The sequence below is a fragment of the Camelus ferus genome, chromosome 21, assembly GCF_009834535.1.
Source record: "Camelus ferus isolate YT-003-E chromosome 21, BCGSAC_Cfer_1.0, whole genome shotgun sequence".
In the NCBI taxonomy this organism is placed as follows: Eukaryota; Metazoa; Chordata; class Mammalia; order Artiodactyla; family Camelidae; genus Camelus; species Camelus ferus.
In genome coordinates this window covers 17,371,223-17,396,887 of record NC_045716.1, presented here as the reverse complement: position 1 = coordinate 17,396,887, position 25,665 = coordinate 17,371,223, and the positions used below count along the sequence as shown (strand labels likewise).

General features: G+C 43.2%; 1 protein-coding gene across 2 annotated transcripts in view; it reads left to right on the top strand.

Annotated features, from left to right (window-relative positions):
• The first annotated feature begins 4,926 nt into the window (after nucleotides 1-4,926).
• The window catches only part of C21H1orf226 (chromosome 21 C1orf226 homolog), a 281,437-nt gene continuing 260,698 nt past the window's right edge, over nucleotides 4,927-25,665 (top strand). For both annotated transcript variants that reach the window (XM_006173140.3, XM_006173139.3), the window contains exon 1: nucleotides 4,927-5,482. In XM_006173140.3, the coding sequence (XP_006173202.3) occupies nucleotides 5,378-5,482 (105 nt within the window). In that variant the 5' untranslated portion in view covers nucleotides 4,927-5,377. The remainder of the gene's footprint in view (nucleotides 5,483-25,665) is intronic.

The following is a 25,665-nucleotide window of genomic DNA, read 5'->3' as shown; positions in this document are numbered from 1 at the left end:
TGGAGCACTAAAACAAACCAATGAACAAACAAATAAACAAACCAAACAAAACTAATAGCCCATATAAATAATCCTCAAACTGTCAGCCAATGAGAAGGCCCAAAGCTAAAGTGGAACAGAAGCAAGAATCAGAAACTAGCATCCCTGAGTGGGCAACGTGGAGACACTTTGGGACCCATGATCCTGAGGCGTAATAGGTTGCAGCTTTATCCACTTTCATCATCCTTTTGTGTGGGTATGGGAGACCAGTGCAAGGACAACCCTCCAGACAGTCTTGTAATATGGAAAATCCAATCATCTGCTTTAGTGCCATTTTTCAATTGTAGCTTAAATAAAAGGGTCAGGAAACATATGTTGTTTTCTTTTCTTTTCTGGGGGTGGGGAGGAGGGTAATCTTTCTGAATTAGCACCCTGGGTCATATCACAGTTCAAACATTTCCCATGGAGTGCAGTCATCTCAGCCCCATGTTGAAGGCCTCCCTTCTCGGCCTCCAGATCTATTAGTCTTATCACCTCTGTGCTCCAGTAGGAACTCTCCATCCTATAAGCTTATCTCCTCACTGTCCCCAGAAGACACTTTGCAGATTAAAGTCTCTACAGACCCTGTTTCCATGTTTTCTGCTCTCTTCCTGCTCTGTTCTTTATATTAAACCGTTTCCTTTTTTCAGGCCAGACTCAAGCCTCACCTCCTTCTTAAAGTCTTTCCTGATCATGCTGGGCCCAGTGATTTTTCTCCTTCTTTTCCCTCCTGTGACACTTAGAAATGATGCCTCTCATTTTATACTTTGATCATACTTAGATTACCTTCTGCACTGAAAAGTGCCTGTCGCATTAAGGGTGTATCTATTTCTCTCATAATCCCTGCTACCTGTGGGAAACTATTATAGCAGGCATATTTGTTAAATATGATTTTATTGCTTTTGGCCAAAAGCTGCTGAATCAATAAATAGTTTTCACCTAAAATATTAAGCAGGGCCAAGAAACACAGCTTATTAACTTTAACCTGGAAGAGAATCTTTTGAATTAGAAGCAAGGAATGGCTATACCATCCAAGAGAGATTCTTAGAAGAATTTACATGAAAAAGGGAAACCCAGCCTTCTTACTACAACTAAAAATTCTTCAGACCTTGCTCCTTTCTCTAGATCTCTGAATTCCTCACAAGTGCTTCAGGTGAAAGAGGGTTGTTAGGTAGCCTGCAGGCCCTCTGAAAACAGCAATAACCTTCGATACTATTTGTTTCGTGCCTTTCTGGTCCAGGGATGGGTGGGGAAAGTGCTAAAGAAGGCAGGAGCTCCAGCCACCTTCTTCCCACTCAACCTGCCTTCCCTCTTCCTCTCATTTTGCCTGCACTGGAGAGCTGTTGAGGAAAGCTTGGAACCCAAAAGACATTCCTGTCTGGAAGTCAATTAGAAAGAGTAGTGAATTTATAAAAATACAACATGTATAATGTTGTAGAAAGAAAGACTTAATTTTAAAACAGAATTAAATGACTCAGGAAATGCAGCTTGCCCTTGTAGAGGGGTTTAAGTGGGGGGAGTCAGTTTCATTTAAGGGGAAAAAATATGTAGGCCAGCATCAGAATATGGGATACCTTCTAGAATATTTTTTATGGGGCAAACATTCCAAATTATTGCTTACATAATAAAAGATCATAATAAACCACATTTGAATTAGAGACCATTGGTGATAGAGGATGCTTTTTTGAGGGGGTTGCAATCACTTAACATCTTTACTGTCACCTTTTAAAATGGGCTAATGAAATCTATATGCCTAGGGAGACAGTGTCAGGTAAAAATGGTGCCACAAAAAATAATATGAGCTTTTTGGAACTAAGTGTTAGCTAATGGAAAGAAATCATTACATGTTGTTAATATTTAACGTTATTATTTATACAAAGATTTTGTGAGTTCTGTGTGTGTATCTGAGCAGTTTTGAGAAAACTGATATATTCTTCAATCTTTGTTGGTTATACTCATGAAAGGATTCCTAGGGCTTATTGCTCTATGACCTACACAAGCTAATTCTCTCTCTCAGCCTCAGCGTCCTCATCTGTAAAATGGGGATACTCATTTCAAATGGTCAAATGAAACAATGCACAGGAAGTGCTTAGCATGGCAAAGCAGGTATTTTATGATCAAAAGCAAATTAATTTTCTCAGTTCCAAATATGTGCTAAAAATAAAGTTTGCTGTCAATTTATTTTTAACCCATATTCATGTGATAAAAAGATTACTGAGTTAGGAGTTCTAGTCTATAGTGATGACTAGGCAAATTATTTAACCTCTCTGGGTTTCTATTTCTTTGTCTTTATTTAAGGGGCTGAATTAGAGGATCTCTGGGTAATTTCCAGTTTTAAAGTTCTGTGTTAGGAATTTTTTTCCATTTCATTTTAAAACAAAGTTTTAATAAAATTTAACATAGGAAGTATTGTATGCTTTAACAATTTATTTTAATTAAATGCACTTCAGATTAAAAGTGTATTATGCAATGTTTAAAGTACAGAAGGATATGGAAATTGATACATGTACCTGTCATTCACCTTAAGAAATGAAACTTAAAAAAATACATTTGGAAATGCTGTGGGTGAAATTCAACTATATTTAAAGGTGCAAAAACAAGATTGAAATCACTACTGAAAAAAAAAGGAAATTACTTTGGACGCCATTGTTTCTGGAAGAAGGGTGTTTTTATGCCTGTGTGGCTCTAACATTAAATTAGGTGGAGGCCAATGCAGAGGACAGACCTCTCCTTTTTGGAACATTTCATTCAACTGAAACGGAATAAATATAGCTTAGCAACAAAATACACCTAAATAAAACATGGCCCCTGAATTTGATACACATGTCATTTGCAATAAGAAGCCTTTCATGGCAATCCAGGCCAATGGAAACACTTCTTGACAAAGAATTGGATTCAAATTCTGGCTTCTTTCCTTTCTGCGTATGTGACCTTGGGCAAGTTATATAACCCTCTATGCCTCAGTTTCTTCATAAAATGAGGCTAAACTTAGGGTTGTTGTGAATATTACATGAGATAATACAGGTAAGGCTCTAAGAACAATGCCTGATACAAAGAGAAAGCTCAATGAATATTAGCTATTATTCCATAAATAATTATTGGATGTCTACTGCATAGTCTCTGTACTAGATCCTGAAATATCTTTAGGGCTTCAGCTTTTTGTGTCTGGTCTACAAAGAATATGTTACAGAATGGGATATGAAATTCTGGGAAATTCAACAGTCCAATGGGACCCAAATTAATCTAGAAAAAAATGCCATTTGGAGTGCAGAAGACTTTTTAAATTCAGGAGGGAATATGAGGTGTAAATGAAGTAGTGACTTAAGGTCTTGCCTTTATGTTGTTGAGTGCCTGTGCCAGGTTTTAGAGAGTGCATTATGATGCATACTAAAACCATGGTGACATTCAAAGAGTCAAACATGCCTGATTAGACTTTCATGCCCTGTATTTATAAAAAGGTTAGTGGTGCATTTCCTCAGTGCAAATTATTTCTGGCTCTTACTAATATTTACGACTATTGTAAAGCCTATACAGCATAATGGATGTGACTGATTTCTTTTAGTCGTCAGCTTGCTTTTATTTAAGGAGATATCCCAGAAGATGCTACATCCTGACCAATAATTTCAGCAGATAGAGTAGGCAATACACAGGGAAGGACAACTGTGCTTTGCTACTATGGGACAAAATAAGAAATACAATTATGGCAGTAGTGCATTCTCTTATATATATTTATCATGGAAATGGAATAGGAAGACATGCCTTTTGCAAAAAACTTCACTATGATGCTTTATGGTGATTCCAAGACTTGACTATACAACAAGCAGTCAATGATGTTTGGTTTTCAAGTTACCCTGGGTGAATATGTCCAAAGGGTATTAAAAGCAGGTTTAAGTTGAATTCCACAGAGAAGCTGACCATTTGGTCTCAGGGATCTCAAGTTGGGCTGGCTTTGGCACTGACTTATTTGGGTTGCTTTTGGTGACTTTGGGGTCATATTAAGCCATATGAATCATAGTTATCTGTACCTGTACTCATGGGGTTTGACAGACACTAAATAATTGGTCACTGACTTTGCTTATGGCCCCTTCATTTGCACATTTTGCATGGCAATAACTTGCTGTAAAGGAGAAAAGTGAATGGGCTTCTTCCTAACAATGGGCAAATTGAACTGAAGCACTTACTAAGATAGGAGGAATACTATAACAGTCAGAAATAACTTGGAAGCTCATTTTTCCATACCCACTTACAGGTTATTCAAAAAAAAATTAAAAAGGTTGTGGACTCTCTTGTCCTTAGTACTTTTTATTGCCTACTCCCTTTCCACAAGGCTGATTGTTGACTTCCAAATACTGAAAACATCCTCAAAGGCATTACCCTTCCCAACCCCCACCCCAAATACACAAGTCACAAAACCCTGCTCAAGAGAACACAAAGCACCTGAGATAGTCCCCCATCTGGGTGCAGTCTTGATTCTGCAGAAAAAGGGGACTCTCAGAATTAATGATCTGGATATATTCGGGTGAGGACTTGGGCCTTCCCAGTAAAACATAAACAACAAACACCGCCCCTCCCCACCGACAAAAACAAAAACAAAAAACCCAAGGCGCTGCTATTGCTATTAGCAGCCTGGTTCAGAATCTGACTGTAAAAAGCAAAAAGAGGACCGAGCCTGGGTTCCTGAGACCCCGGCTACCTAGGGCCGGGGCGAAGTTCCCGGGGTCGGGCCACGGGGAGCGGGCAGGGCCGGGCGCCGCGCTCCCGGGGACTTTCACCTGCTCGGCGGGCAGCACGGGGGCGGACCCGGCGGCGGGCGGGGCTTGGGCGCCCCGCGGGAGGAGCCGGCCCGGGCCCGCCCCGCAGGAGGAGCTGCTCGCCGGCGGCTGATCCGGCGTCTCCGTGACAGGCACCCCGCTCCGCCACCGCCACCGCCACCGCCGCCGCCTTTTCTTCCTTGTCCCGGGCTGTCCGCGCCACTGCTCCAGGGCCGGCGCCGCGCCCAGTCCCGCCGCGGGCCGCGCGCCCACCGCTCCCCTCCCCCGGCCCGGGCGCCACGCCGCCCGCTCCCGCCGCCGCCGCCGCCCCCGCCGCCCTCCTCGCCGGCAGGAATTGCGCGGCCACAGCGCCGCTCGCGTCGCCCGCATCCTAGCCTCCCGGTGCCGCCGGGCCCTCGGCGTCGCTCCGGGTCTCGGCTTCCACCGCCGCCGCGCGGCCAGCGCGCCCCCAGCCCCGCGACCCTCCGCTTGTGTTCCCTCCACGCGCCGCCGCGCCCGGCGCCCACATCCCCTCCCCAGGGTCTGGCCAGTCCCTTCCTGCCGCCGCCACCGCCGCCTCTGGAGAAGCCGGTCCACCGCGGGTCACCATGCCCAGCAAAACCAAGTACAACCTTGTGGACGATGGGCACGACCTGCGGATCCCCTTGCACAACGAGGACGCCTTCCAGCACGGCATCTGCTTCGAGGCCAAGGTGAGGGGTCCCCGGAGAGGGGACTGCCCGGAGTGGGCACTGCCCGGAGTGGGCATGTCTGAGTGGATAGGATGCGCAGCCATCCCGGACGTAGAGCTGGTGGGTTAGGCTGATCTGGGGGCCTTCCTCTCAGGGAGGATGACTCCCCCTTGTTAGCATAGAATTCCGCGGGCTTCTGCCCAGAATTGCTAATGAGCAACTGCAAAGTTTGAGCGGTATTGCTTCACCTTCATCCTCCCACCTGCAGACTCCCCAATCCTTACCCGCTCCGGACTGATTGAGTTACTTCACCTGAGGAGGTGAAGCCGGTGGGTGAGCGCAGCCTGGAAACAGTTCTTTAGAATCGGTTTAGGGAAGCTCTGGTATTTATTTACCTGTTGGGATCCCATGCAAGAGGTGTTTCCAGGAAGGTCTTTTAAAGGGGAAGTATTTGCTTCCTGATTAAGGAAAATAATACCAGGGTGGTTTTTGTTTTTAGATTCCAGGTAACCCGGGCCAGGTGTCAGATTCACTTCCTAAATGCCTTATTTGCCACGACTCCTTTGCAAGTGCCAGTCATTGAAGGTGGGGGGGGAGGTGTGGTGAAGCTGCTGCCCATTTGCTAGTTTTGTGGCCTAATGTTAAGTTTCAGCAGCTCATAGGGGACCGCTGCTGAATTTATCGAAGGTGACTGGAATTTTCAGCTCTGAGCCCCAGGTCTGTCCTTGGGAGAGGGGGCGGGGCGGAAGCCTCTGTACTGGACCATCAGGTGTGAGTAAGGCTGCCCCCCTGTGATGCACTTCCCAGGGTGAGGAGTTCTAGTTACTGAGATTACAACTGGGGATCCCACTGCCCATCATCCGGGAAGAGTGCTTCTGCTCTTCCTTCATGCTGCTTGATGCCCCCAACCTCCCCCCAAAGACCCAGGGATGCTCACATCTACTGTGTGCCTGTCACTGATAAGTGACAGAAAATATTGCCCCTGCAAGTTGATTGTGTCTTGCTAGTTTTGAAAAGTTAATACTTTTGACGTGAAGACAATTTTGCTCTTCATTCCCTTTTTCTCTATTTCCTTCATGACTTTGTAGATGCAGGGTGTTAGCATCTCAGGCAAGGGTTACTCCATCAGGTGGCTATTTCTTTCAATTTGTGAAACATCTTTTCCAGTGTCTGATATGAGCCCAATGTGGTTAGTTATCTTTAGTTATCTTTAGATTTTTTCCTTCTCATGAGATCCTTTTCTTTTCTTTTCCTGGAATAACCGTCCCCTAACCATATTTGCTAGAGCTCGGAGGACGCCCCCTGTTCCCCCAGACATCAAACCCTGCAGTGGAATGCAGAGCTGAATTACTGGGTATGGCTGGGACCAAAATGGGGCTGTAGCCAAGATCTTATCTTGCTTCTCTCAGAATAGTTTTGGTTGGTCTAAGATAGGAAGTTTGGGTTAATTTTTGTCTGGGCCTGTTGCTTTGGTGAGCAGGTTTTTAAATTTTGAGTTTTTAAAGTTTGAGTTTTCATTACAGTCATGATTTAATTTGCTTCAACGTGTATAAATTGGGGAATTGGCTTTTATCTTGTTTGGTTCACCAGTGCTCTGTTTTGCAAGAATTAGTGGAAAAAGAGAGATCAGAATTAAAGTATTTTTAACCTTTTTATCCTTTTCACACAGTCTCTGCATTTGGTCCTAGCTGGGTCTCGTAAACTAGTACACGTAAGAATCACCAGGTGAGATTGTTAAAAAGTCTGATTCTTGCCATCCTCAGTTCTAGTATGATACATCTGCAGGGAGCCCAGGACTGTGCACCTCTAAGGAGCATTCCAGGTGATTTAATGCAGGTGATTGGGGCCAGACTTTGAGAAAAACACTGATTTGAGTCTTGCCTCTGACTTGCTGGATCTTACTCTCCCTTTCCCAACACCCAGTTTCTTTTCTAAGCAAATGTCTGGGGGCTGCGTGCTTTAGTTCCTATAGTAACTTCCCTGGATTCACACACTGGTTCTCAATAAGAGGAGGGGGAGCCACAGTTGGTCCCAGCTGTGTTCCCAAAGCAGATCTGATCTGAGACATAGGGGACCAAGGGTTCTGCTTTGAGAATGAGGAGGTTGTGGAGAAAGGACAGGGCTGACTTTGAGGACTGGGTCCTAACTCCCAGCTCTTTGTAATCGATGCTGGACACCAGTACATTCAAACCATGTCAGCCAAGACCTGAGTAGAGGTGGAAGCAGAGGCTTTTCTGTCCCACGTGCACCTGGCAAGTGCTTCCTTGTTTTGGAAAAGCACAGGTTATAAAATGTAAATGTATTAGTGCTGCCTTGTCAGGTACCCTTGGAAAATGAGCCCAGGTCTTTCACTCCCAAGGGCTGGCAATTTTTCAGAATCAACACTGGATGAGGTGACTTTTTGGATGGATGCCTCTCATTTTCAGGGTACTGTGGAGATTGAAAGGTCATGGCTAGGGTTGAAGGGCATCTGGGTGTCAGAGGTTTTGTGCACTTAAAAAAAACACCATGCACTTAATTATTGAGCAGAATCCTAGAGGTTTTTCACCTGCAGTACTTCATGTAATTCTCACTGCTTCCCTGGAGGTGGGTCTCCTATGTTTTATAAATGAGGATATGTTGCCTGCTTTAGTGCACACAGCTGTGTATGGCAAAGCCAGGATTTCAACCTGGGAGCTTTAACTACAGACTCTCAAATACAATGCTTATTCATTTAATAAATTTTATGGAGCGTTCATTCTGTGCTAGGCAGCGGTCTGATTCATGGTTCACCAGTGGGCCATCCTTAGGTTGCTGGCCTCTCTGACTCTGACTTAGAAAATTATTCAAACTTTTGATGCCTGGCTCTTTCCAGATATCCTCTTAGGCTGGGAGCTACTCTTAAGGGATGCCGCTCTCTGTATTCAGAAAGGGTGCCTGACTCACTGATCATTGTGATGGGTGGGTGGTAAAATCTAACTCGCTTGAAAGCTTCTGTGGCCCCTTTGTAGCTGCCTCTGCCTCTCCCAGTATGCCTTCCTCGTAGCTAGTGCCATCAACTGACTGTCTCTACTTGCTGAGTGAGCAAGAGACGTCTAGTGATGATGGTACAAAGAATAAGAGTATTAATAACATACTTGTGCCTTACATTTGTAGGTGATTTTTGATTTGCATGGGACTTTCACACACAGAGAACTTTCCTCATGTGAAAATGGGAGTTTTAGTGTTACCTCCATTTTTCAGATGGAAAAATTGGGGATCAGAGAAATTAATTTGTCCAGAGTCACAGAACTGGTAAGATGAGAACATAAGGATTATAGCTGATATTTAATGAGCCCGTACTATGAGCCATGTATTGTTCTAGGTACTGCTTTATTTAATCATCACATTTCAGCGCTTTGACTCCTGGTCCATGGTTCCTTCACCTGATCCTGAAGCAGTATTCCTAGCATTAGTTGCCTAGTCCATCCACTGATCTGGGCATATGTGGCACAGCCTGTTAGAACTGGAAATCACCTTAGCTTACCTCATACAACCTCCTCATTTTGTAAATGAGGAAATTGAGATCCAGAGGGAAGTCACTGACCCAAGGTTATGTAGTTAGATAGGAACAGAACCAGGACTCATCCCTAGTTTCCTGACTTCAAGTTGGTTTCTGTTATCTATTGCTGCTTAACAAGAGACCCCAAAACTCAGTGACTTAAAACAACATCTGTTTAATCTGCTCATGATTTGTGGGTCTGGAATTCAGGCAGAGCTTGGCTGGGCTGTTCTGTTGCACATGGTGTTGACTGGATCACTCACTTGGCTTCATTCAGCTGTGGCTGGGCTGGAAGATCCTAGAAGACTTCACTCACATGGCTGTGCCTTGGTGGTCCTCCATGTGGCGGTTCTCTCCCCTGGGTAGCTTGAATTTCCTTATACCATGGTGGCCCTTTGGTCTGGTAGCTGATGGCTCAAGAGGGAGCGTTCCAAGCAGTGAAAGTGGAAGCTCTCAAAGCGTGGCCTCCAAAGTGACAGTGTCACTTCTGCTGCATTCTGTTGGTGAAATCAGGCCATAGGCTGGCTCAGATTCAAAGAAAGGAGAAGTAGACTTTACCTCTTGAAGGGTCATTGTCAAGGTCATGGTGCAAGAGTGTACGTGGGATGAGAGGTACTGCTGAAGCTGCATTTGGATCAGTCTCCCACAAAACTTTTGTGTTCTTTCCCCTCTGTGTATACCTTCTCCAGCAATGTCGAGTGTTCTTTGAGGACCTTGTCTCATGTTTCTGTGTACAATGCCCTACCCCAACATCAGGTACATATGTATTACCCCTGCTCCTCCCTCAACTAGAAACCAGGTACTCTTATCTAAGTCTCAGGAGGCAGCTGCAGAGAAGAAACAAGAACTGGTTAGAATTCAGTCCAAGATGGTGGGAGATTTGACTTCCAGTGGACCTTGAGCCTCATAATATGCTCATTATAATATATTAATATGCTAAATGACACACTGACCAGCGCCATGACAATTGACAGTTACCATGACCACAATCGGAAAAGTCCATACAAGAACTGAAAAGCCCGTACAAGGACTGATTGGCTCCATCACACCCGGAATGAGGACATGATGGCAGACGCCTCCCATAAAAGTCCACGTGGCCCAACTGGGGCCAGAGCTGTCCCTACTGGCCATCTTGGCTGACGGCTTCCAACTCGAGTGCCTTTTCCTCACTTGAGTGGTTTTCTTTCCTTCTCCCTGCTCAGACACTTTCCTTCCTTTTTCTCTTTTAAGAAATAAAAGTAGTTTCGCTCTGTCCCTCTGTGACAGCTGGGAATTCTTTCCAGCTGGCAGGCAAGGACCCACACTTTGGTGGGCCTCCTAATTTTGGGGTCTCACTAATAGCTAACAAATGGTGACATATATAGCTGGACAATATTAAATTATTTGTCAAGTGGAAGAAATTACCAATTGTGGAAAATCTGAAAGCAGTAAATACATTGTCTTTTTGCTGAATGATTTTATGGTTTTGGAGCTCTTAGTCAAATCCGAACTAAATTCTCTGGCCATATTTTCCTCCTTGCTAAATGACTTCACTGACTGATGATTTCCATGATGTGGGTTTTAGAGATTCCAATAACCCCACACAGCAGGCTGCCTGTGGATGCTTCTTGAACAGACTGTCTTGAGGGCTTCCAGATTAGGACATTACATACATTGGCTCACCATAAATGGAGTGTTCTGACCCAAAACTTAAGCCTGTAGTATGAGATAAAGAGCTCTCGGAACCAGCCACACCATATCCAGGGTGTGGGCCCTCCCCCTGACACCCCACAAGGATCCTGTCTTCCAGGATCATGAATCAGGGTCGGGTCATCCAGGATTGTGGACCAGTAAGGATTCTGGTGTATTCACTGATGTCATCATTGAAGTGGAGGTTTATTTCACCTTATTAGGTATTTGTCCAGATGCTTTAAAATCCATTGTTGTTTTCTGCCTGGTTCAGATGAGTCTTTAGGGGGCGATAAGTCTCAAAGATATAGCACCTCTCTAAAGTGATGACTTTTTATCCACCCTTATTTTGCTCTTGGGTGCCCCAGGGTGTTGCTCCACAGCTGGTGTTTTGGGATTTGATGGGCAAATCTGTTTCTACCTTAGCTGTACATTTCATGATTTTGCCATGTCTCCTTTGCCCAAAATGTCCCAGTCCATTTAGTCACATTTACAGTCACATGTAATGCTGACCCTTGCCAGTCATCCCTGTCCAAGACCATAATTAGACTCATTGGTGATTATCACTCATAATGCTGCCACTTCCAAGAACTCAAACCTTCAGAATGCTTTCTTTGACTATCATTTCCTGCCTCATCTCACCTCATTGCCTTGAGACTGCCCTTAACTCCTCAGTGACCTCCTTCTGCCTTTATTCTGTTCCCCCAGGAGCCTGGGGCCATGCCCACGACTCTTGCCATCCCACCCACTTTCCTGCCCTACACGGCAAACTTGGTCTCTGCTACTTTCCTTCTTCCTTCCTGTTTCTGGAAAGAGAATTTCCTTCCTTCCTCTGCTTCCTTTTTCCTAACAGCTTTATTGAGATATAATTCACATACCATAGAATTCACTAATTTAAAATGCATAATTAAGTAGTTTTTGGTATATTCATAGTGTTGTATAATCATTACCACAGCCAATCTTAGAACATTTTCATCACCTCAAAAAGAAACCCTGTACCCTTTAGCTATCATCTCCCTATCTCCGCATCCACCCCAGCCGTAAGCAACTACTAATCTACTTTCTATCTCTAGATTTGCCTATTCTGAACATTTCATATATATGGACTCATAGAATACTTTTTTTTTTTTTTTGGTAATTGGCTTCTTTCCTATCATATCATACATGTAGCATGTATCAGGACTTCATTCCTTTTGTGGTCAAATAATGCATGGACATACCACATTTTATTTGTTTATCAGTTGATGGACATAAAGGTTTTCTTTTTTTTGGCTGTTATGAATAATACTCTGTAAACATTTCGGGTGTAAGTTTTTGTGTGATACATACTTAAATTTCTCATGGGTAGATAGGTAAGAGTGAAACTGCTGGATCCCATGGTAACTGTGTTAACCACTGTGGGGCTGCCAGGTTGTTTTCTAATGTAGCTGTACCATTTTACTTTTCTACCAGCAGTGTGTTAGGATTCTGATTTTTCCACCTCCTCACCTGACACTTATTATAATCTGGCTTTTTGATTCTAGCCGTCCTGGTGGATGTGAAGTGGTTTCTCACTGTGGTTTTGATTTGCATTTCCCTGAAGAATAATGATGTAGAACATCTTTTCATGTGTTTATTAGCCATTTGCAAATCTTTTTTGAAGAAATGCCTATTCAGACCCCTTTGCCCATTTTTAAGTAGGATTGGCATCATTATTATTATTATTATTATTATTATTATTATTATTATTATTGAGTTGTAAGAGTTCTTTATATAGTCAAGTTCGTTATGTAGATCTGCAAATATTTTCACCTATTCTGTGGGTGGTCTATTCACTTTCTTGGTATTGGCTTGTGAAACACAAAAGTTTTTATTTATAAAGTCTGATTAATTTTTTTCTTTTTCCCTCTTTTTAAGACTCACCTGCTCTCTATCTGCTGCTAACCCATGTCTCCTGAGTCTTTGTTCATTACCCAATTACACCCCACCCCCACCTTTGCATGGTTCCATCTTCCTCCCCGCTTGCTTACTCCTCTGCCCTGTACTATGACCTTCCCTAAGTGAAAACTCTCTTCTCTCCACCTTTTTCTTTATTAACACGTTGTCCTCTTCCTTTCACAGCCAAGCCTCCTGAGAGAGTGGTCTACTCTCTGCAGTTTCCCAATATTCATTCAGTCCCTGGCTGTGTCCTTCTTGCTTCTATCCTGGCTGTCATGTAGAAACTGTTCTACTGTCACCCTTCTCTGTCTTCATCCTTTTTGAGTTTTTTCCCTGAGCAGCCTGTTCTTGTCTTTCTTGGGATGCCTCACTCAGCTCTCTGTGTAGGATCTCGGTTGGCCGTGCCTAGCCCTCTGTCCATACTTCCTCTTCTTTGCTGGCTGCTCTTTCCCCTGCACTTTGACTTCTTAGGTAAGTGCTGCATTCCATCCTCCTTCTACCTCCCACCTCTTCTCCTATACAGGCTGGCTCCTGGATCTCTAACTCCAGACTCCAGATCTTTATTTCCAGCTTCCTGCTGGCCATCACTACGCCAACGAACATGTTGCAGACTCCATTACTCAACAAGCTTAAATTCTAATTTCTCTGCTTACTTCCTACTTCTTTTAACGACCCCAGCATCCTCTTGGGCACCCAGGCCTGATACTTTGGAGCAGTGCTTGAATCCTTTCATATAACAGTGGACTCACTGGCTGTTTATTGAGTACCTGTAGTGGCCAGGCTCTTCTCTCCTGGACTCCCCACTTCAGATCAGTTGCTGCATCCTTGAATTTTCCTGGTGACATTCATCCATGCATCCTGTTTGTTCCTTCTCTTCCTACCTCTGGCTGGTTCAGATGTTCACCACCTCTCACCGTACTGTTTCAGTAACCTTCTGAAGGCCTCCACTTTATCCTAGAAATTTTTGCTCTTTTAATTTTCCTGAAATATGAATATGACAGCCTTCTACTGAAAAACACTAGAAATTTCTAAGCCTACTATATTAGATCCAGAATTCTTAGCCTGATATTCAGGGCTCTCTGGTTTTGAACAATTCCCTTTAGTTGCCCTATGTGTCTACCCAGCTGGGGTACCAGCCATTCCCTCAACCCTCCCTGTGATTCCCCACCCATCCCTCAGGCCCAGTCATCTGTCACTGAGTGAAGTGGATGTTACCAGACCCTCTTCTATGTGAAAGGGACTGACCAGACCCTGTTGTGGATTATAGCCTCCTGCCTCTGTTGGGTTTTCATCCCCACTTCTCACCATTAGGGTCCCTGTCACTCTGTCCCCAGTATCTTCTGCAGTGCTGACTGCAGTGCCTTGTGTATAGAAAATATATTTCGAATCAATCAATATAATTTCTAAGATGCTCCCTACAAGGACTGCCATGGTCCTCCTGTGTCACACAAGACTGGGAGATGCCTCACCTGACCAGTCTCCTCCTGACTTGTTTTCTTGCTTTAGGTCTGTAACTCTCAGTCCCTAATGACCTGAGGGGCTCCCTGTATCCCAGGCCGTATCTCCCACTCTCACCTCACAGAGTGTCACTGCCTTCCAAAGGAAGTGCCGAGTAAACATTTTTCCTGAATTAACTAGAATTCCAGTGATGGATGTGCAATGGAATTAGAATGTTTGGATATAGAACATATGGCCAGTTTCAGGAGTAATTAATTATCATTTATTAGTAAAAAAAAAAAAAAAAAGAAAAGAAAACCCGTATTTCCAGCCTATTGTGTCCTCATTGATACTTTCCCCCCACAATTCATTATTTCCTTTAATTTGTTATTTCATAGTTTTTATGACATAAATTTGGTTGACAGCAAAACGTAAGTGGATTCAGAACCAAATTGTGTTTGGCTTCAGATCCTGACTCTGTCCCTCAGTTGCTCTGTGAACTTGTGTGTTACTTAACGTCTCTCCTTTAGTATCCTCATCTGTGAAAAGCGGATGCAAATAGCACATACCTCATAGGGTTATTAGGAGGGGCATGTAAACACCTAGCACAGTGCTTGGCACAGAGTGGGTCACTATTTTAATTTATTTATTTTTTTGTTTTATAATATTTTATTGGTTAATAGTACAAAAACACTTTTTTGCTCTAAAAAATTATAGAACAAAGTGAGGAACATTGTTAAAATCATGGCTTAACAGTTTCTGAAGTTCTCATTGGAAGTTCAGTTTATTTTGATAGTTTTTTAAAAAATTCTTATTTTTTATTGAGATGTGGTCAACTTACAATGTTAGTTTCAGGTGCACAGCAAAGCGGGGTCACTATTTTTATTATTGTTGTTATTTAGTCCTACAAATCGCAATTTAAGTTTCATCTGTGCATGGTTTTAATCTAGGAGTTGTCATACACTTTTTTTTTATTGATTTATAATCATTTTACAATGTTGTGTCAAATTCCAGTGTAGAGCACAAGTTTTCAGTTATACATGAACATATATATATTCATTGTCACATTTTTTTCTCTGTGAGCTATCTACTTTTTTTTAAAAAATAAAGTAGTGTATTATCTTCATTTTACATGCTTGCTTAAAAAATCTAGCTTTTTATTGTAGGTATTATTCTTGATTCCTAAAGTTGCAAATCAGACAGCATGACTACTTTGTGGACTTAAAAATAGCTGTCAGACCCTTGGGAAGGAATAAGGAGGGGTTAACTAGATTCTGGTGCATGCCTCCATCACATTTGTTCCAGGCTTTTAATCCTCGTTCAGGTTAAAAATCACAGAATCTTGTTAAGTACAGTGTGTTGTCTTTCTTCACTGTCTTTCTCTGAATTTCTTGGATAAATACTTCTTTAAGCAGAGGTAATCTAAGCAGAAGGAATCTTGCATCATGGGATTAATTAATACCTTGTGATGCTTATAATTCCCTTTTCAATTTTTATATTCAGCATCATGTTTCCTTTTAAGCACTGGAGCAGCTGGCTTTAAAAGTCACTTAAAATGGCACTTCCAGCAAGTTCTGTGCCTAGAGTTGGGACACTTTAGAGCCCCCAGTCCTCCCCCCGTACGTGTGACCCAGTTGGTTTTCTGCAGCACTTCAAGACTAGTGTGTCTTATGTTCTCATGGTCCATCCACAAGAACTGAGGACAGTTGCTACTACCCACATTTATTCATTTTTTAAAATTTATTAAAAAAATTTATTTTGTAGGCTTTTTTTAAAATTGAAGTATAGTTGGTTTACAGTGTTAGTTTCAGGTATTATAGCAAAGTGATTCAATTACACAAATACATACATGTATATATTTTCAGATTCTTTTCCATTATATGTTATTACAAGAAACTGCCTATAGTTCCCTGTGCTGTGTGTGTGTATATATATATATATATGTGTGTGTGTGTGTATATACACATACACACATATATATATACACACATATATATATTTTTAATGGAGGTAGGGATTGTGTTTTTATATATATATATATATTTTTTTTTTTAATGGAGGTAGGGATTGACTGGGGATTCAGCCTAAGACCTCCTGCATGCTAAGCATGTGCTCTACCATTGAGCTCTCTCCCTTCCCTCCCCCTCCCTTTATTCTTGAAGCTGCAGTGCCTTCTAGAACTGTTGAAACGATCAGCCTTGAGAGTTGAATGAGACCTGGGGCTCCCTACTAAGGGGTGGCCAAGAAGAGCGCACTTGCCACCCAGTGCACCCTGTATTCAGAACATTCTGAACTCTGTTAGCCTGTATGTGAGTGCGTTAGAGAGAAATACTATTTGTGTGCTTGCAGAATTATCACGTGTCCCATATTCTGGGCTGCTCTTCCCTGCTGGTTCTGTGTGTGCACTTCTTATCTTGATCTAGGCTATAAGCTCCTTAAGGACGAAGGGGACTCCCCGCATATCTGCCTTGTGCTGTCTACATCATAGAAAGCTAACACAATAATTGCTATCATTTACAAAGCACTTACTATGTTCCAAGCACTGTGCCAAGCTCTTTCTAGGAAATGATTAATCTTCCTCAACAGCCGTGTGAGTTAAGGTACTCTCATTATGTGAGTTTTATAGATGGGGAAGCTGAGGCATAGAGAGGCTGAATAACTTACTCATCGTCCACATTTAGTCATGGATAGATCCTCAGGTCAAACCCAGGCAGTCTGGCTCCGGGCATCCACTATTAACTGATGTGCAGAATATCTTTCAAGATGCCAAGAGCCATTGTGTATCAAGTATACCACTTTGAACACATGGTTCTCAGCATTTTATATATGGTAACTAATTTAATTTTACAGTGGCCTTGTGAGGGTAGGTGTTCTTTTTTTTTTTTTTTTTTTTTTTTAATGGAGGTACTGGGGATTGAACCCAGGACCTTGTGCATGCTAAGCACACCTCTACCACTTGAGCTATACCCTCCCTCCGAGGGTAGGTGTTTTTATTTCCATTTCGCAGAGGAAGAAACTGAGGCCATCCTTCTAGGCTGGATTGAATGGGCAAATGGTCTGTGAAAGGTGGTGGTCTCAGTCCATTCCTTCGAGGTTAAGCCTGTGATGCAGGGACTGGTCAGCTGCTGTGTGCCAGTGGGCAGCTGGCCCCCTCTGGTGGGCCCCCCGACGGGCCATGTTGATGACCTCTAGATATGGAAATAAGGTGTTAGTAAGTGGAAGAGTGGAGACCTGGCAGGAAAGGGGCTTTGGGAGGCCCTTCCTTCCTGGGGAGTGTTTTTCTTCCTTGGGCTCCTGCCCGTGCACTTCCTGTCTAACGGTGGCCTCCCACTCCCCCACACCACACCTCTTCCTCCTGTCAGCTTCCACGCCCTCTTCCTTGCCTTTGTCAGCTCCGTTTCTGAGGACCAGTTCTCTCCACTCCACTTGGAGCCTCCAGGGCCCCTGCAGGAGAGTACACATGCAGAAAAACTTCCAACCCAGGAGATGCTGTTGCCTTTCGGTTGGAAATAGCCCACAGTGCACAATGGAGAAGCTCCTAGGTTGTGTCCTTTTTTTCTATCTTGATTATAAACTCTTCCCTTTTTGTTTTGGTCTCTTTGGATGGGAAGAGGCGCTCATGTGGAAGCATTTTCATTTTCTGCCAAGAAGAAGATTAATGTCTCCCACGGGCCAAGTGACAGCTAACAGATTATCTCGCTCCCATGCTATTTCCCATGAACACATAGAACCTGAACTGTAACTGCATCTACACACTGGCCCTCAATGTGTGTGGATTTTCTTTTCTTAAATTTGTCAGCTCAGGTTAAACACGTTATATCCTGGGCACCCATATCCAAAATATGATTGAAACTTTTTAAAAATATGATTGAAACTTTGCCTCTTGCTTCAAGGTCACCTAAATGCCACTCTTTACCTCCTTCAGGTCAGGAATTTTGCAGCAGCCGCAAATAAGGGGAATTAATTACCTGCAAATTCCTTTGGCTGTTAAAGCGTCCGTTCTCACACTTTGGTGTCTCTTAGAATCACATGGAAACTGATAAGTTTACAGAGGCCCAGGCTTGAAGTAGCATAGGGCCCGGATCTCTGTGCCTTTTATCACGTTTTCCAGGTGATTTGGATAGACACGTTAGTTTGAGAGCCAAGGAGTTGGAGCACTGGTTCTCAAACTTCGTGGCTCATTGGAATCTTTGGGGAGCTAAAAAAACATTACTTGATGGCTGGATACTCTTAGTGATTTTAATTTAATTAGTATGGGGGTATAGCCTGGGTGTTGCCATTTTTATATCTTCTGTTTCTTTGCTGAGACTTTTTCTCTTTGTTTCAAGGATATTTGTAATTGCTTGTTGAAGCATTTTTTTCGAAGGTCACTTTAAAATCCTTGTCAGGTAACTCTGATATATCTGTCATCTTGGTGTTGGCATCTGTTGATTGTCTTTTCTCATTACTGTTGAGATTTTCCTGGGTCCTGGAGTGACGAATGATTTTTGATTGAAACCTGGATGATTTGGGTATTATGTTAGGACACTCTGGATCTTGATTAAATCTGTTTTAGCCAGACCCCTCCTCCAATGTGCTGGTGGGGGGAGGGGAGAGCTGCCTCCTTACCTTTGTGGGTGGGGTGGAAATCTAGATCATTTATTGGCCTCAGCTGAAACCACTCTGGGACGGGTAGGAGGGCCTCGTTACTGTTGCTTACGTGGTCTTCACTGGCCCTCTGCCTTGGGCCCCTGGGTGGCGGTGGAAGTCCTGATCCTCCACTGGGACTCCACTGGAATGTGAGCAAGGAGAGGAGGAGGCTTTATTATCACCAGGTAGGTGGACCTCCTGACGTCCTGGTTCTCATTCAGTCTTCTCTGATACCGCCAGGAAGAAGGTAAGCTTGGAGCATCTCCTTAGAGCCTGGTGAGGGCAGAGCCTCGTTTCTGACACTCCTGGTGGGGTGAGAATGGGAGGCACGTTTTTTTCCTGTGGTATTGTCTACAAGTTTTCTGTCATGCGAGGCTGCCCTCTCCCGGTCCTTTGGCTAGAGAAAGCAGGCTTTCCTTGGGACTTTGTTTTTTAGAGGGGGTCTGTGTCCATTGGCGTTTCTGGGTCCCTGGCTTCTCCAGCAACCAGTGATGGAGATGTGAGGCAAAAGAACCCAGGGAACTTAACTGCCATGTGGTTCCTTAGGTGCTGAAGTTTCTGGCTGGTCTGCTGCCTTCTCTCCATCTTTTGGAGTTGTCTTACAGTTGTTTATATATAATGCCTGGAGTTTTTGGTTGTTGTTAGTAGGAGAAATAGGGCAAGGTATGTCTGCTCTATCTTTCTGGAAATGAGAATTCCATACATTGGGAGGTTTCAAAGCTCCCCCAGGTGATTCTAATCAAATCAAATCAAATCAAGGGGCACAACTGGAGATTCTCAAAGGTTAGAGTACTGGAGCAGGCCAAGGTAGTTTTGGTGGAAAGACCAAAAGGACCTGGGGTCTTCCCCAAGTGGAGGTCTTTATGAACTATTGTCTGCTCCCTTGTAAATTCTTCTGTCACTTATGTTCACTTTCCTTCCATAGATTTCGTTTTTTTCCTCCATATAACCCTTTTTGAATTCCCAAATGCAGGTGGGAATAAATCCAATCATATAGGAAGTATTTATCATGCTTCTCCTGTGTGTAGGACAGAGTGCTTGGTGTTGAAGGTGTCAGAGATAGATGCGACAAGATGGGGACTTGAAGTCAGCCTGGCTGGAGAGATACTGAAAGACAGGCACAGTGATAGTGTTATGTACGGAGCACATACTGTGTGCTGGGCATTCTGCTAGGTGTTTCATAAACTTTCTCATTTAATCCTTCCGACTATGCTGCATGATGTTGTTTTGTCCCTTTTATTGTTGCAGTTTCAAAGGCTTCATAGTAAGTGACTTTTTCAAGGTCATTCCATGTCCGATTCTGGGACAAAATTGGATCAAAGCTTTGGTGCTGGAACGAAGCCTTGCTTTTGCCACACAGAGATGCTCTGCTGAGCTTTGTTCATGAGCATGCTCATGGGGGTGGTGCTGTGACGGGGCAGAGCTCACCCATTTATATTCTTCCCTGGGACCCGAGACCATTTTTAGAGGCAGCTGTTGTTAGTGGCTTAATCTGTGACTTTGGAAGGGGTCTTGCAGGGGTATGAGATGCTGCTGCTTGAGGTTTAAAAATATCACTGTAGCAGTTTTGTGGTGAGTGGGTGGGAGGGGGCAGAAATAGACCTAGAGAGACTGTTTAGGAAGCTCATCCAGTATCTCAGGTGCGAGATGGTCGTGGCTGCAACCAGGACCCATATTCTACTCTGGAAGTTGCCAGGAGGCATCTTTTAGTTTGGAATGACCACAAGTATAAGTAAGGACGGGAATAGGTAGCTTCTGGGTAAGTAAAAAGGAGAGGGAGGGTGGCTCTGTGGTATGAATGTGGTATGTGGGGGTTTATTGCTGTTTTTTTTAAGGGGAAGGAGATAAGAAAACCATAAATAATAAAGAAATGACAGAGAAGTAGGAAGACCTCTCTTTTAAATATCAGGCTTGACATTTGCAGCACCATGGATGGACCTGAAGATCGTCATTCTAAGTGAAGCCAGAAAAAGAAAGAAAAATACCATATGATATCACTTATATGTGGAATCTAAAAAAAAAAAAAAATACACAAATGAATTTATTTACAAAACAGAAACAGACTCGCAGACATAGAAAACAAACTTATGGTTACCAGACGGGGAAAGGGGATGGGAAGGGATAAATTGGGAGTTCGAGATTTGCAGATACTAACTACTATATATTAAAATAAATAAACAACAGGTTTATACGTATAGCACAGGGAACTATAGTCAATATCTTGTAGTAACCTATAATGGAAAAGAATATGAAAAGGAATATATGTATTATATATATGACTGAAAGATTACGCTGTTAAAAAAAAAATAAATGCCAGGCTTGAGAGATGTGACTTCACCTTGCAAACAGTGGGGAACAGAAATGTGTACCCCTAGGGGATGATGTGTGCACAATACACACACGTATATGTGTGTGCATGCACACACACACACAAAGTCATGTATGAGGGAGAGGAAATGGATAGGAGCTGTTGTAAAAATGGAAAAGAGCACTGAGGATGTTTCCATGTGTGAGGTCCTGAATCAGGATGAAGATGATGGGCATGGAAACGAATGGGTAGATGTAAGAGAAATGGCAAAGAAAGGCTTGGTACAGCAATGTGTATTGTGTTCTTAGGGCCAGTCTGTATTTAATTAGTCTTACTTCAAGGGACTTATATCTACGTGAGTCATTACAACTCACGTGACAAAGCTTTAAACGCCTTCCACTGGAAGGACACTCTAATATCTGAACTGCATGATCCTGAAAGGTGGTTGAACTTTGCTCATTTCTGTATCTGATCCTAAGCTGTCCATTGTGGGTTGAGCCCTTAGCCTCATTATGTCCTAGTATGCCATGTAGAATTCTCTTTTTAGAGCAGTCCTGGTATCTTAGACTGTCTCAGAGTTTAGGAATCATATTAGGCTGTTGAAATTTGTTAATTTAAGGTCCATTTAGCCAAAATGATGAGAATGAGGCTGTGTCCATATGAGACCCTCTGGGAAATGAGAAAAGGGCTGAGTAGGGTGCTAATAAAGGCTGTGAAAACATAGACCCTAGATAGCTGACAGTCTCAGCAAGTTAGGATTATGAGGTCTCTTTCTGCCTCCCAACCTCTTGTTGGAAGTAGAAGTTGCTGAAATATGAAAACTTCAGGCAGGGATTCTATAAGTCACCGGTGACAAATCCATAATGAGTTTGAGTCTAGATTGTTTGGGATATTAGAGAGCAACTCCCTTTGTGTCCCCAGGCTTCCTGTTAATCCTTACTGTCTATGTTGCAATTATTTCTGTCTTCTGCAATCTCCCTCCACTCCCACGCCCCCTCCAGGTTGGTACTCCCTGGCCTGTGAGATGCTGAAACAAGCACCATGTCTGATTTGAGTTTGAATTTCCAGGACTTAACGCGGTACTGGACACATTTTAGGTGCTCCATTGATCCTGAATGAACCAGTGAGTGAAGCTGGTGTCATTGAATACACAGTGCATTGTGCCTCGCACATTTACCTGGGTGCCTTTGCCAGGAGTGGGATCCTGAACATGGCTATTACCCAGTATAGTAGTTCTGCTTGTCCTTCCCCACCCAGTTGTCGTTTGAGTTGTGTTGGTTGTATTTTTTCAAAATGATTTTTGTGGCAAGAATGTGGTGTGCAGTGACTATGCCCTCCCAGTCATTCCATTGGCAAGATGGTAGGGATTTTTATGGTGGAGGGATCTCACTTTTCTTCTGGCTTTGTTGTTGTAGACCTGGGATGAATACATCAACTCCGTTCTCAATCTTATGAGACTTAGCTCATCAAATACTAGGCCCCCACACCCCACCTGCCAACACTACGTATGTTCTTCTTCCTTGAACTGCAGTAGCTCCATTTCGTTTATAATCCGTTATTTGTGTCCTCGTCTTAGCATCAGCCCCATAAAAGGTTGTTAAACTTTTGTATTTTCTGCAGTATTGGCAGAGGCCCCGGCACATAGTAGCTGCTTAGTAAGCAAATGTAGTGGTGCATGGAATTTGGCAAGGGTTTGGTTTGTAAGTGAGGCCTTTGGGTCCTGTGAATGTCAGGTGCTTGATGACAGTGATTCCTTTTAGTGATTCTTCATTTCCTCTTTCCAGCAGTAGCTTGAAGTTGTTTTTCATTAAAAGTATGTCTGAAGCACAATGTCTGAAGCACACGCTTGAGGCTGCTGACTCACCTCTTCTAAGGGAGAAGCCTTGATGCCTTGGGTATGTCATGTGGGAGGGATGCAGTCCCTCCTCTCACCTCCCCATTCCAGTGTACTGCTTTCTCATAATAGTCTGTTTACTCATTACTCAACAGGGAGGCCAGAGTCTGAGAGACTAGAATGAGCCATGGGAGAGTTCTGCACTGGTTGCAATGCCAGTCCTACCCTTTGTTGGATCACATGAGCCTTGAACTAGTTACTTTCATCTCTTTGTACTCCAGTCCCCCTAGTCTGAAATAACAGTTACTGAGAACCTAAATCTTAGATGACCCCTGAGGTCCCTTGTAACTCGAACACTCTGGGATTCTATGTTTCATTCTCCCATATCTTCTGCAGACCATCCCCTTTCCCCAGTGAAGTCACATTCCAATGCCTGAATGCCCACACACTGGTTGACAGATCAATTAGAGCAAACAGTCAGAACACAGTAAGGCTGCCCGTGGAGCTCAGCATGCTCCCGGCTGTGTAAGTGCCCTCTCTTTCTCCCCGAGGTGTGGGAGGTGGGAACTTATGCTGTTTCTTCCCCTAGCTGTCCATCAATGTTGCTCAAGTGCAACTCCACGTAAGCAGAATTTATTAGTTACTTGTCTTCTGTTCTCAAATATTTACACCTTTTCCTGCTCCATGAAAAAAATGTTTCATGTCTTAGTCATCAATTTTCCCCTGTGGCAGCCAAAAGAGAAGAGTTTTGAAAAACAGCAGAACCCTACAGGGTAACATTCTGCAGAAAGACAAAGGAGAAAAAAGACTGAGCTGCGATCTTGGATTTTGTAGACATTCAAGCAGGAAGAAGCCTGTGTGTGCTTGACAGCCCCAGGGGCCAGAGTCTTAGCCTTAAAGGGCAGCTCACTTTTCAAGGGTTAACTTTCAGCCTTGCTGCTCAGAAACTTAATTTTGTATTCCAACAGTGCTTTGCAACCCAGCTATGCCTTGGGATCACCTGGAGAACTCACGAAATACAGATGCCCACTACCCCTAGGGATTCTTACTTCATGTATCTGGGCTGGGGTCCCACCATCACTGTAATTTTAAAAGCTCCCAGGTGACTGCAGTGTGTAGCCAGGAGAACTGCTAATGTATGTGTGTGTGTATATATATATGTATATATATAGAACAGTGGTGGTTATGAGCAGACCTGGGTTATTCACATTGACAAGCCTGATTTATTAGGCGAGAATGCTTTTTAACGGATTTATGATGAGATACATACTTGAATGAGTGACTGGATATTCTTGTAGATGCAAAACCAGCACTTACCTGCCTGCAGCTAAGAGGGTGAAGGTTAGAGGGGCATACGCAGATCTCCATCAGAAGGTTGGTTGTGTACATTTAATGTCTGCAAGCCAAGAGGATTTGAGGTGTCCCCTCACATAACGGTGAAGATTTCCCTGGTGAAGCCATAATATTCAAAATCTATAGGTCAGAGCTCTCCCCTGCCTGCAAAGATTTTGGCTGGACACTGCCAGCAGTCGCCTTTATATGACTGTGTCTAGCGCTGATCAATACCTCCTTCCCGTCCCTGTGACACCTTCTTTCTTTACCTTTGTAAGCACATAGCCTGGTAACTGGCATCTCCCTGGGCTTGGGAGATTCTGAATCTCCCATCTGCTCCCCGCCCTCTGCTCTCCTGCTTCTTTCCTTCCCCTTCTCTTCCATTTCTCATGTTTTCTGCCTTAGACCTGAATCAGCATTTCTCCAGGAACACCTGGTACCTTTTAATGCAAAATGATTTTTTAAGACTACCATGTAGGCATTTGGGATGCTGATTTTTATTGGATTGGCCATTGTTTTTTTTAGATCTTCAGTGACCTGAACTGAGAAACTAAACAGAGAGAGCATGAGAATGAATGTAACAGATTTAAACATTCTTGTGAGTTCTGATGTTTCCAATTAGAATTCAAGACTACAGGTTTTTACCTAATCTTTTCTATACTTCATCTGTTCATTCTTCCACACTGTGAATGCTGATTTTCAAGTACACAGGGAAGGACAGAATTTAATATCCCATAATTACTCATTTGCTTTATTCCACAGTGTACTGTTAGCAGTCTCAGAATAACAATACTAACCTCAGCATCAGTTATGATACTGAAAACATCCAAAAACTTTTTTTTGCATATGCCATCCTTACCTTCTGTCATTTAAAATATAGTTGTACTGTATGGATCATTGTGGTAGGCTGAATAATGGCCCTTCAAAAAGTGTCCAGGTCCTAATCTCTAGTACCTGTGAATGTTACTTTATATGGCAGAGACACTGCATATGTGATTAACGGTCTTGAGATGGGGAGATTGCCCTAGATCATCTGAGTGGGTCCTAAATGCCATCACAAATGTTCTTATAAGAGGGAGATTACACACAGAAGAGGAGAAGACAGTGTGATCCTGGATGCAGAGATTGGAGTGATGCAGCCACAAGCCAAGGAAGGCTGGCAACCACCAGAAACTGGAAGGGCAAGGAATAGATTCTCCCCTAGAACCTCTAGAGGAAAGGCAGCCTGCTGGAACCTTGATTTTCGTCAAGTGAAATCGATTTTGGATTTCTGGCCTTCATAACTGTGAGAGAATAAATTTGTTATTTTTAGACACCAGATTTGTAGATAATTTGTTATAGCAGCTGTAGAAAACTAATATAATCAAATAGCCATCAGTTATGGCCACCAGCACAATATTACACATTGTGTGTATTTTTTTAAGCCTTAGTTAGTCTTAGTTTCTTAGTAACTATATGTTCAATATTTACTACCAATACTTGTATCTATGTCTAGTCATTTTGGTCATGTGACGTTCATTCTCTAATATCCTTAGGAAGGGCTCATGGGAACAGTATTT